Source organism: Nuphar pumila, chromosome 11 (assembly GCF_984573655.1).
Source record: "Nuphar pumila chromosome 11, dmNupPumi1.hap1.1, whole genome shotgun sequence".
Lineage (NCBI taxonomy): Eukaryota > Viridiplantae > Streptophyta > Magnoliopsida > Nymphaeales > Nymphaeaceae > Nuphar > Nuphar pumila.
The window spans coordinates 114,275,450-114,288,741 of record NC_143259.1 but is presented as its reverse complement, the minus strand read 5'-3'; the positions used below and the strand labels follow the sequence as shown (position 1 = coordinate 114,288,741).

At 37.8% G+C, this 13,292-nt stretch overlaps 1 protein-coding gene across 1 annotated transcript in view; it reads left to right on the top strand.

Moving 5' to 3' along the window:
• Nucleotides 1–5,334: 5,334 nt before the first annotated feature.
• LOC149822937 (protein ULTRAPETALA 1-like) overlaps nucleotides 5,335–13,292 on the top strand; it is a 33,342-nt gene continuing 25,384 nt past the window's right edge. Inside the window, exon 1 of the mRNA XM_089980280.1 lies at nucleotides 5,335–5,716. Within this exon, the coding sequence (XP_089836406.1) occupies nucleotides 5,506–5,716 (211 nt within the window). The 5' untranslated portion in view covers nucleotides 5,335–5,505. The remainder of the gene's footprint in view (nucleotides 5,717–13,292) is intronic.

Below are 13,292 nucleotides of genomic sequence, written 5' to 3'. Positions count from 1 at the left end.
AATTATACAACCATACCATTGGGTTTTGAACCTTCAACGTCCCAACACGAGGTGACGTGCACTAGCTGCTCCTACCAGACAAGCGAAGCCTTGGCACATCTGAGGAAGTGCTTTTGACCAAAAATGTTAGACTAGCTCGATCTATTGCTTTTCAATCACAAGCAAAGAATCTTAGCCATTTTCCAAATACTTTCCTCGAAGAAAATAGAGATTTCTACATCAGGATGCAACTTAAGCAGCTGCTATATAGGCAAGTGGTCAGGGTTCCATTCTCATGGACGTTAATTAGCTCCTTGTATTACAAAAGAGTTAAAAGAGTATCATGCCTCTTGTTCATGCTTAAGCAAGACGACTCGAGAGAGTAAGGGGTGCACCACGGGTTTACGCCATCAGGAAAGGGACCGTAAGCAGTGTTGTGAGAGGCGTACGCCTCAGTACCTGAAGCGTACGCCTCAGAGGCGAGGCGCACGCTCAAGGTACTGAGGCGTTGCTGTGATGCGCCCCTCATCAACCTCCGACCAGTTGTGACCACCGACCACCGGAGTTGCTGTGTTGCAGCTGCTGCTCAGTCTTCTCCGACCACCGGACGACCGGCATATCCCTCGCTTCCGTACCAGCTGGGCGCGTGGTCCTTCTCTTACTGCCTCCCCTCCCACCGCTTCACTTCCATACCAGTTGTGAGAGGCGTACGCCTCAGTACCTGAGGAGTACGCCTCAGAGGCGAAGCGCAGGCGACTATATCTCTGATTCTTAGAGTACAGCAGGCATAGCCAGTGCGACTATATCTCTGATTCTTAGAGTTGTTCCCCAGTTCCTCATTATAAAAAATAATACACATGCTGGTCAAGAGCTAAGCCTACTCTGAACAAAATTGAGGCATTAATTAGTAGACCAGAAAACGCATGAACCAACTATTCCTGTATCAGTTCACAAAATCATTTAGAAACTCTAATGAATAAAGTCAAAGTGGGGAACCAACTTTTTAAAGGCCAATGAAAATGAAACTTGTCTTGAACATGCGTGAATTGTTCATAGTTGAAGGATGACTTAATTTCTCAAATGGCTAAAAAGTCAAGTTTGCAATATGTGGGCAAATTCCAACCTCACAAACTAGCATGTGACGACACCTGTAAAGTGTTCTCAAGAGTGAGACGTGTTCTACCAACGGGGGCTGGGCTTGTCTGGTAGGATCAACTACTGCACGTTCACTACAGAAAATTTCAGGGGTGCACCAGTAAAGCTTTTACTGACACAATTTATATTCATCAATGAAAAACACTTTCACTGACACAACTTTTGTGCTAGTAAAACCAGTTTTCATTGGCACAAAGTAAGAGTCAGTGAAACCTGTTCCAATTGCTCTTACTCTTAGGTGGTAGAAGTCTGTCTAACCCCAGCTTGCCTATCAAAAAAGAAAAAACAAGTGAGTCATATTCCAATTGCTTTAACTCTTAGCATAAGGCCTGAAGGTAGTGATGTTAAATGGTTTGAATTTGGATCGAAATGTGGCCAATACCACTAAACGGATTGAAATTTGGATTTCAATTCAGATAGTGACAAGCTCATATATACCAGATCTTTTTAAATTGTAAACTGATTCAGATATCAGATATTTCGGTAGCAAAAAATCAAAACCATATTCACATCCAATTATAATTGAATATTGTTTTGGCTTGTCAAATGCAACTGAATTTAATTGAATTAGGTTGGATATCAGATAAAATCAGGTTCATTGACATCCCTTCCTGAAACCGCACGCACAAACAGATCAAGGATCAGGTGCAATGTAATTGCAAAAAAAACAAAAGTGCCTCTCCATGTGTCTAATTCATAATGTGCCCCACAAAAGTTGATGGTTCTCCCCATCCTCGGTGGTAGGGGTGGCAAAACCTGACACGACCTGCCAACCCGCCTCTTAGGCGGGTTCGGGTTGGGCTTAAGCCAACCCGTTTAATAAACGGGTCGACCCGCCTAACCCGTTTATTAAACGGGTTGGGTTCGGGTTGGGGTATGCCAACCCACCTGACCCGTTTAATAAACGGGTTAGGCGGTCGGGTCAACCCGCCAACCCAGCTTCCAACCCGACCCATCAACCTGTCGACCCGCGAACCAGAGAACCCGTTTACCCGACCCAACCCATTTATTAAATGGGCTGGCGGGTCGTGTCGGGTTACCCGTTTATTAAACGGGTCGGGTTCGTGTTTGCCACAGCCGACCCGTTTAATAAACGGGTCGGGTTCGGGTTGAGGTATGCTGACCCGCGAACCCGTCGGGTTGACCCGCCAACCCGACACGATTGCCACCCCTACTCGGTGGGGCCCAACACCATGTGTCATGCAAGGAGATGGGCTGCCTTTTCTTGTACAATTAATTAACACCTGATCCCTCTTTCAGATCCATCCATCCATATCTCTGTGTTTATGTAAATAATCCAGCACAATAAATATCAATAAGAATTTGGAACACAATAAATTCATAAAATGTAAAAGCTATTTCTAAATTCACAAAAATGTAATTTATCATTTGTTTGTCGATATCGCATTTTATCAGAATTTGATGCGAATTTGGACTCCATTACAATGTTCAAAGATCCGACACTCAGTCCAGTTTCAGGAGTGTATTTCAGTATTTAGGTGCCCAACATTGAGATCCATTCACCAACGGGCGATTGTTTGGTAGGAGATGTTAGTGCACGTCACCTTGTGTTGGGACGTTGCAAGTTCAAATCCCAATGGTACTGTGTATAACTGGTGGGGGTCTGCCTAATCTCAGCTTGCCTATAAGTAAAAAAACATTGAGATCCCATCTAGTTCTGCACCTAGACATGCCAACTCTTCCATTGCCACCCCAATGTCCAAAGGCAATGAAGATTAACTCTTAATTTGTCAAATCTAAACTTCAGCAATATTCCCTTTTTGTACTCCTACCAATGATCTAGCCAAGTTCTAGTACTTTGCAAGGTACTTGACTGGATGTCATGCATTCACCCATTTAAGAGGGAGATGTGTGACATTCACTCATTAGATAATATTTTAATATTATTTAATAATTTGTATTCTTTTAATAGCATTTTGTTATAAATATATTTTAAATATTAAAAAATAAAAAATAAACATTTTTGATTAACAAATTAAAATAATTTGCGCTTGTGTCAGGATTGAAGGGTTTTCCTTTGTCATAAAAAAAAACTGGGCCTTCAAACTTGCATGTCAAATTCCTGCTTCAAGTCGAGACGGACCCGTAACTTTGTGACACATAATCTACATGAAAAGGAAAAAAATAGATTAAATTAAGGAGAAAAATACTCTAAATTATAAAAAAAAGAATAATATAGATTTCCATTTATTATGTTTGGTATTTGTTTGGTATTCGGTTCCATTTAAATCTGGCCCATGAGATAAGTCATGATAGTGATAATGAGGATGTGGCGCTATGTCCAATTAATTTGGTAGAGAAACATGCACCTGACCATCTTAATTGCTTGTAACATTTTCCCTCTTGATGTTGAAGGTGGGAAAGAAAGTAAGACAATTATATACCAATGGGAAAACGGAATCTTCCGGCGCACTTTCAAGCTAGAGAAAATTCTTTATATGCAAATGTTCACATTTTCGTACGATTTTTCCAATGGTACAAGTGAAAAATAATCTTCATCGAACGAGACTATATATTTTATATTGGTACATCACATGCTTTTCATATGATAATGAATAGACTCAAAATTTTCTAATAAGAATCTGACCACTTGGAAACGTGGCCTTGGAGAAAAAGAAAATTAAGGGAGAGCGTGCTACTACCCCCATCATTACCATATCTAAATGTCATCATCATTGTGCTGATGATAATGATAAAGGTTATGATAATAAAGAAAGAAGGCATAGGGAAAGGCCAAAAAGTGCGAATGCAAGACGTAAGAAAAAAAAAGTGTGATTTTCAATGGACTACCAACTTTTTGGTCCTAATTAATTTATCCACCAAAGTTAGGGATGGCAGTGGGGCGGGGGACAAGGTTTCCACCCCCGCCCCGCCTCAAAATTTTATCCTCCACCCTCGCCCCGCCTCCGCGGCGGGGATGGATTTTATCCTCCACCCCCGCCTCCATCCCCGTTTCATACCCTTCATCCCCGGTCCAAACGGGGATGAGGCGGGGTGGGGATATTGCGGGGAAAAGTGGTCGGGGCGGGGATTGTGGCGGGGAAAAGTGCACGTCCACCCCCGCCCCGCCTCCGCGGCGGGGATGGATTTTATCCTCCACCCCCACCTCCATCCCCCATTTCATACCCTTCATCCCAGGTCCAAACGGGGCGGGGCCCCGCTTTCCCCGGGTCCACTGCCATCCCTAACCAAAGTTTTTTCATTTGTCAAATTTGACCAAAGTTTTACTTTTTAAATAAGGCTAAGCAAATAAATCCATGAGCTTAACCTCCATTAACTTTATATGTTGAACTGACCAATTTAGCCTTATAAATGTAACTAAACTTCGTTTTAGTCTAAAATTTTCGACACATTTTTTGCCTGGACTTCTATGTTTCAAACAGTAACCCTGATCAACAAATAAAAACCTTGATTTAGTATGCTCTTTAATAATTTTTGATGCTTGAAATAGTGAACATTTGGAACGATAAAAGTAATATTTATTATTATTATTTGGTATATTGTAATATTCTTTTATGCCAATGAGAAAATCCCTCATCTTCCACCGCACATTGGCAAAGCCTCTAGTTGGTGACATCTTGAGGTCCTTTCTAGTTTGCCTCTTAGGGGAATACGCCTAGATTTGGCTTTGCAGTAAGGAACGCTATCGCGAGTTTTGAACCATGTTAAGACTTTCACACCTTGGGCTTATACTGGGCTTAGCTTACGCAAGAGATAGTGCTCGTGGGAGTCGAACCCGAGCTGCTTATCAAAAGCAAATCGTATAAAACTGATGTCATCCATCAACCACAGCCATTAACTAACCTTCACCCTCTTGAATCCCACTTATACATGAAAGAATTAGTGGTTGTGGTTGTGGTTGGTGCATGACATTGCCATTATGTGATTCGCTATCCTGCCTGTCTCATAGCCTAGACCCCCTCAAATTAAAAAGTGAGAAAACTACGGTGAGAATATTAATTAGGAAGCTTGGTGGGAAAAGAAACGCAGCATGATTTTGTAAAGGTGGGTGAAAAGTAAATGCGTCCGAATAACATGTCCCCAAGTGCGACCAAGTCACGGGGGTAGGCCCTTTGCAGGCCTAATATGCCAAATGGCCGCACCAGTATGGCCATTCGAGTGGGGGAGTTTTGAAGCACAACCCAATTCACCTCACCCCTCCTTTACCACGTTCCTCTCACCCATTTTCACGCCAAGCGCTCGGGTAACGTGTCTCACATATTCTTGCCTCTTCCCCACCTCCCTCCCTCCCTCTGCATGATCAATCGAAACCCACAGAGATACCACCGTTTCCTTCCCTTTTAGCCTTGTTGGTATCTGTTTTTTCTCTTCCTTTTGGGGTTTGGAGGCATGGAGAGTGGTGGGGATGGCAATGGCGAGGTTGGTTTGTTCTGGGATGAGGATTTGAGTGAGATAAGCGGGTTGAAGAGGGGTGGAGATTTTGTGGAGGTCATGTGTGGGTGCACTTGTCCGAAATATGGGGATGCTATTGGGAGGCTGAGGATCCTGGCTTGTGGGGATCTTCAGGTTAGCTGTGAGTGCACGCCTGGATGCCAAGAAAGTAAGATGGATCTGATCCTTGTGTTGGTTTTTGTTGAGTATTGTTTGTTGGTGGTGAATTTTTGGGGTGTTTGGGGTCTTGGTTGGTGGATTGTGATGAGTGGCGTGAGTTTTTGGTTGGTGGGTGTGGGCTTGATGGTTGGATCATAATGCATGGTCGTCCTGTTGATTTGTGTTGACCTTAGTTTGTTGATGGTTGTGGTGATTGGTGTGTTTTTTTGGTTATGGGTATCCTTTTGTTTTGTTTTTTGCAATCTTGGTGTGTGAGGTTTTGGCCATAGAGGTGGTGTTTTGTTTGTAACTAATTGTTCTTTCTTCTGAAATGTGTTGTGGCTTTGTGCAATGTAACGATGGTGTTTGGCATGTTGTTGCTTCGAGATTATCTGTTTTGTGTGGAGGTTCTATTGGAACGAGAAGGATGATGACTAGCTTTCCTTTGGTTCTTCTCTCGTGCTGGTGAAAATGCATTGTTATCATGAACGACTGCATGCATGTTTTGATCTAGGCATGGCTTGCTTGTATGTAAACGACTGCAAGGCATGGCTTGTTTGTCTTTTAGGCACTATGTAGCTTATATCTTTCAAGTATTATGTCAAGTGAAAAGCTGTTGGCAGGCTCTTTGTTTATTGTTCTCTTCATATTTTTGTTCAACCATGCAATTTCTTTTTTCCTCTTGTGAGTCTTTTCTTCAGGGCACATACACTTGCTGCTGCTGCTATAAAAAGCACCACTAAATGAAAATGAGTCAGTCTTATCTGCAGCTGTTTTTTGGTTTTTATATGTTTTGTTGCTTTTATATTTGTAATGTATTGTAGAGAACACGCTGCATGGTATCTGGTTTGATGTCCATTGATCTTATTTTTATGTTTACTCAACAACCATCACTATTTTTTAACTTTAAATAACTTCTGCTCTTACCATCTCTTCTGCTGCTTTTTGATAAAATTTTTAGAAAGATGCCAAGTGAAGTTCTGGGTAGTTTTCATTGCTCCTTTTCCTTGGGTATTACAAGGAGGGTATTTTGTGGAGAAATATGGTTCATCTCGCTTCGTGATCTAGGACCTATGCCTAAACTTTATCGAGTTCTGAGTCTTCTGACTGCCTTTAGCTTCCAACTTTTGCCCACAAGGTGTTGCAAACATAACCTTTATAGAAAGTTGCAATGATGGACTTATTCTGAATTAAATTCAAATATATTCCAATGAACAGGCCTGCTAATTAGCATAAATCTTGTCACATACAGAGAATAATTTAGTTGCATGACTTGCGTGGAAATAAAGAGATGTACTAGGAAGAATAGAAGTTTCTCACCAAAAGTTGGCACCCTTATACCCTATTCTCCATCAATTAGAGCAAGCATGGCCTAGCTGCAGAGATGGGTTTGAGGATGAAATCAGGTACAGGGAAACAGTTGGATAGAGCCGGACATTTCAAAATCAAATATGTTGCAAGCACAAAATGAGCCCGAGGCATGCTATTTATGTTTGCTTTGGGAAGGTGGCATGCTCTTTTTCAGTTTACAACTGATTTATGGGAGTTATACAGAACTGTTGTTGAGTTTTAGAACATATCTATTCCAGTTTCCTGATTGAGTTTTACAGATGCCATGCAACACAATTCTTGGTTGAGTACTGTATCTTTTCTTGTTATGTATGTTTTAGAGTTGCTAATTACATGTTGTTGATCTGACTTGTGCATACTGACATATTTGTGGTGCATTCTTCCAACAAAGTGTCTTTTTGAGAATATAAAAATTTATTGAACTCTTTTAAGTAGACCTCATCTTTCCTGTAGCATTGGTGTAGAGAGGCTGTCGACAATTTTTTGTTTTCTCTTTAAAAATCTACTAGGTCTCAATATGGCCTTATAACATGTAATAGCTAGGAAAGTAGGAATCCAGTCACAGGATGCTCTACACATGGCATTCCGTTCTGTTGTGATGATTTTCATGCCAGGGTTGTAGTCTATGATAGATTCATCATCAGGCTGTCTCTGCCATTAAATAAAGATTTAGTAAATAAGGAATCACCTAATGTTAGTCCAGAAAGAAAAGTGACTGCCCAGTTCTGCATGTAACCAGTGGAAGTAACCTTATTGATTCCATTGCTAAACGGGGAGTGGCATATTTATATTAGCTTCTGCAATATGGTACATATGAAGTGCAATTGCAGAATTTTGTGACTGATTTCTCAGTTTGATAGTGGAAATGTTAAACAATGGACATGGAATTGAAATAAAAGAGATTTATTAATTGGCGGAAATAAACATTTGAATCTTTTGTGTTAGTTGTTATTTGATAAAGATGAAAGTGACTGAATAAAGTGAAATAAGCACTGGTTATGCGGATATACAGTTATGGACTTATGGAGCTTCCATAAAGTGGTGGTGCACTATGGTGAATTTTGGACTGCATGCTCACCATAAGCATGGCTGAGGTGGAACAAAAAAGAAAACATGAGCAGCATCCATGAACGTCACAAATAAATAGTGAAACATGAGGAAGCCATACGTAGCATATGAGATATGGACAAGAAATGTCATGTAAGCCCATCGGGAATTGTACTAGAAGTTCACATAGGTGACTCTTGATCTAGGTAAAGTCCAGACTCCAGAGTGGATTTTTGAAGTAAACATTTGTATGTAGTAAGGAAATTGTAGGAAAATATAAAACTTGGTGGTAAGTGTGCAAAAAGGCCAGTTGGTTCTACTTTCCTTGTGGTGAGACAGTAGCCTGGGAAAGTCTTTTGTAGCATGAGGGTGCTAAAACATTTGCCAGTGCAACTTTCATGTAAGTGTATCTTTGTGTTATTCACCCTGGGAAAAGGTATCCAACTATCCATGATTGTTTTACTATGGAAGTTGGGTGCTGCTGGCAACTTTCCTATGGAAAGTTGAATCTTAGATGTCTTTAATTTTTTTTAAGAAATCAACAGGTATAGTATTCTAGTTGGCATGTGTATGAGGAGAAGGGGAACTGTCCAAACAAAAGAAGGTTCAAAATCTACAACCTTGATAATTTGGCAGTTCTCTCTCTCCATCACTCCCAATTTCAAAGTAATCAGATATATGCTCATTTACCATATGCAATTGAGGAAGGGTATATAAATTAAGAAACTCAGCTAAATAATAGAAGCTGGTTGCTGAAACTGGGAAGGAGGATAAGCAACCTATTTGATCACTAAGGTTGGAGAGTGTGGATCTCCCTTGGCTTGGACACTCCTACTCTCTCTCTCTCTCTCTCTCTCTCTCTCTCTCTCTATATATATATATATATATATATATATATATATATATAGCCACTAGAATATGTTAACTGAAAATATGTGAACCGGAGTGTGAACTAGGCATTTCCAACACCTTTTTTTTGCAAATCCAACCCTGCAGATGTATTTGGCATGGTCCATTTGCTATGAATTGACTGTTGGATCATGTATTTTTTTACGAAGAAATGCAATTTTTGGATAGTTGAATATTTACAAAAATTCCAAGTCGTTGATTTTCAAACCTTAAAAGATCCCTCTTATGCATCATAATTGGATGATCTAAGAGTCAGTTTCTATAAAACGAAGCATCTAGATCACATCCATGCGGTGAAATTTAAGAAAAAGAATAAAAAAACCCATGAAAATATTGGTTAATACTCTATTGAACATATTCTAGTGTCCCTATATGTATGTATGTGTGTACACACCCACATAGATTAGTTCGATGAAAAAACATCTACCAAGATGAGATTCTTATCTATAGATGATATAGTACTTTTCAGTCAAGATAGAAAAAAATGTAAAATGAGACTAGAATTGGAAGAGTACCTTAGAGATTAATGGGCAAAGAGGTAAAAAAACAAAAATTAGAAGACATGCTTTGGGTAAAGTTGTTTTGATGTAAAACCACATTATTTTTTGAATCATGAAATATTGATGTTTATGTGCCATTTACTTTTGAAGCTCTTGAAAAACCTGCATCACAATCATGTGATCCAAAGGATGTTTACTACTAAAATAGCGATGTAGGTCATATTTTTAATGCTTGGTCCACAAATCATGCAGAAAAAGAAAAAAACAGCATTGGTGGGATATGCCAAAAAGTATATATTGATGACTTAACCAAATATTAACTTCATATAATTTTAATAAACCTATGTCACATGGGTACAGGTGCGGGTGTGGCAATGTAGCACTTTAAAAAAACTTGGGTGCGAGGGTGCAAGAGGGCAAAAATATAAAAAATTATATTATGTATATATATATAATTTTTAAGTTTTAACAGTTAACAACAGTAACACTAATGAAATAAAAAGTAATTATCATAATATCATCAAATCAATTTATCATCATGCATGCAATAAATCAAATTAACAATATACAATTCTATTCTACATCATAAAAACTAACACCACAATTAAATCAACCTAAATATATTATAGAAACAATCAAATAAGTAAAATAGAAAAGAAGTAAATTATACAATATACTAACAAAAAAAGCAAACAATGCATAATTACATACCAAAAGTATATCCTACACAATGTATATGACGATGAGGTAATGGATCATAATAATTTTCTGCTTCATCATCAAATGCATCATAAGAAGGAAGACTGGGCTCAGATAAATCTATGTTTGTAATGTTGAAATTATGCTCTTCCTCTAAGTCACACTCTTCTGGGTTTATATCCTAAAATTTGGATGATTCTTGTCTGCATTACAAACCCAATTTGAAAATATTAAATACAAGTATATTTAAATGAAAAAACTAAGAAATAGTTAAATAACTAAGAAAGCAATTAGTACCTATATTCATCATTGGTTTGCGAAAGTAGTTGAAGATTAGAATGAACATATATTAAATCCTATGCACGCTTGTTGGTGAGTTTGTTTCTCTTCATGTTTTGGATTTGAGAATATGTACTCCAATTTCTTTCACAACAGGATGCACTAGCAGGCTGAGATAGCAATCTCAATGCAAGACGTTGGAGAAGAGGTGTTTCAGATCCAAATGTTAACCACCATGTGATAGGATCTATATTGTCGTTCTCTCTCGCTAGTAATGTTTGTCCATATAATCTCGAAGATGCAAAATTTTCAAACTCTTGTGTGACTTGATTTAGAATATGTGATTTTGGATAAAGTCTTGTCATACACATATTTCTATGCCTTGATAGCTTTGGGTCTAAATTTAGAAGGAAACGACCAATACCACCTTCTTGTCACTTTTTTGCATAATATTTTGAATTAAGAGAATGTGCCATGCAATGCAAATGAGTGTTGTTCTTATCCCATGTTTTGACTAAAATTGAATAAATATGGTTAAAAAATTCTGAATCATCCAATGCAGGATTTTTTTCTTCATGCTTGAAAACTACAACTTGTATTTTTGCAATCATATTATCCCACATTTCATAAACTTTGTGAAGCATGGGCTCATCCTTATCGATTTCTCTCAACGTTTCCCAAATAGGTTGCGTAAATAAAATGCAGTATACGACTTTGTCCCAAAACTCATCATCAACAATGAATTTCTTGAGCCTTGACAACATCATTAGCACAATAGAATGTCTAATTCTCATTAGTCTCTATGTTAACCAAAACATTATTCACTTCCCTAATCTTCTTCACTATCACAATGATGGATGCAAAATGTGTTTCACCGACCTTCAACAATTTCATGTCAGAATGCATATTAAATATAACATTAATATGATGGTGGTTCACAACAAAAATTCTAATGCTTTTGACATTTTTTTCTAATTCCTCAATGCATGAACATAGAGCATATGCTGGTGAATTTTCTTCTTCTTTAGGGTTGCAGATGCTCTTGAGGGCCAGATTCAAGTTGTGTGCTACACAGGGAGTCCAAAAAATATGAGGATACTCACTCTCTAAGCTCAATGCTGCACTTTTATAAACTGGAGCGTTGTCTGTGATGATTTGCACTACTTTCTGATCACCCACTTCTTTTATTACTTCTATAAACAATCCCTTCAGATACTTAATATTTTTATATTGCTCAGATGCATCAACTGCTTTAAAAAATACTGGGCCACTAAGCGAAGAAGCAATGAAATTAATTAGTAGACGCCTTTGAATATCTGTCTACTCATCAGAAACAATAGAAACTTCATTTTGTTTCCTTGAATATTTTTTAATCTCTAGCAATTTCTCAACATTTGCCCTCTCTTTTGCAACAAGTGCGGTTCGTAGTTTTTTCTGAGTTTGGAGGTACGTAGCCTCTCAAATTACAATTTGCCAAAAAAGTAACTAAATTCTTCTAATAAGGATTTATAGCTGCATTAAATGAAAGTAAACTAGAATAAAAATACCTCTCTACTTTTCTATCTATTTCCTTCATTCCATATGTATTAAATGATGCTTGTAACGTTCATCTTCCTCTACCTCCTACATCCACTTTTCTTTTCTTTTTTTAGCATCTTCTTGGCGGCTTAAAAATGATACACTAATTACACAAGAATCACTCATTGTCTTCATTTTCTCATATTCATCTTGTATTTTCTTGTATTGTCTTCACATTGCCTCATCAACTCTTCTGCATCCTGAAATGTCATGTCCTGATATCTTCAATAAATGAGTCTTAACTCTTGTGGAAGACCCAACACAATCTCTTTCACAAAGCTTGCATCGAAATCTCTTGTTTTCACCACCTCCTTCAATTTTTGCAAGTTTATCCACATGTGCCCATAGTAACCCCCCATCATCACATGTTATAGCTAATGAACTTGAATCAACACTCCCACTACAACTACCAGCAATACTAGCAGCAGAACTCACATGTGAGGATGAGGATGACGCAAGTCCTTTCCCTTTATTCATCATTTTTGTCATGAAAACAAAAAAAATGTTATATTAAAATCAATTATGCACACAATTAAGATTGAAAATATTGAGTGCAAGGTCAATAATATATACTAGTACCATATATATAAATAAATATTAAATATCGAAAGGTATGAGAAATATATATAACAATAACATTAATGCAACTTGATCTATCTAAGTATTTAATTAGTAACAAAATTTTAGGCAGTAGACTAGTATGTTACTAAAATTTTAACTACTAACAATAACAAATTTTAAAAATATTTAAGTATTTAACAATAATAATAGTAGACTAGTAGTAAGTTAGTAATAAAAATATGAGCATTGAACCAAATTTTAAGTAACAAAATCAATAATAACAATCAAATTACCCAGCGTCAAGTCATCAACAAATAATACACATTACAAGTAACCATATGTCAAAGAAAAAACTGAGTTCGGTTTGGCTAGGCTTGTGAAAACTGAGTTCGGCTTAGCTGGGCTTGTGAGTTGAGACAACAAGCATGTTTTGCAAAATGGTTGCTTAAGGCAGCAAAATATTTTTTGACAGACCCCCATACGGGTCATACAATTAGGATTCGAACTTGCAACGTCCCAACAAATATATTATGTATAATGTTTATATTACATAGTTTTTACATGTAAAAACTCTTGAAAGATAGATTTTTAAGAAAATGAGCCAGCCAAAGTGAGTTTTTCCTAAAATGGGTAAATATTTTTTTCAAAAATGGGCAACAACAG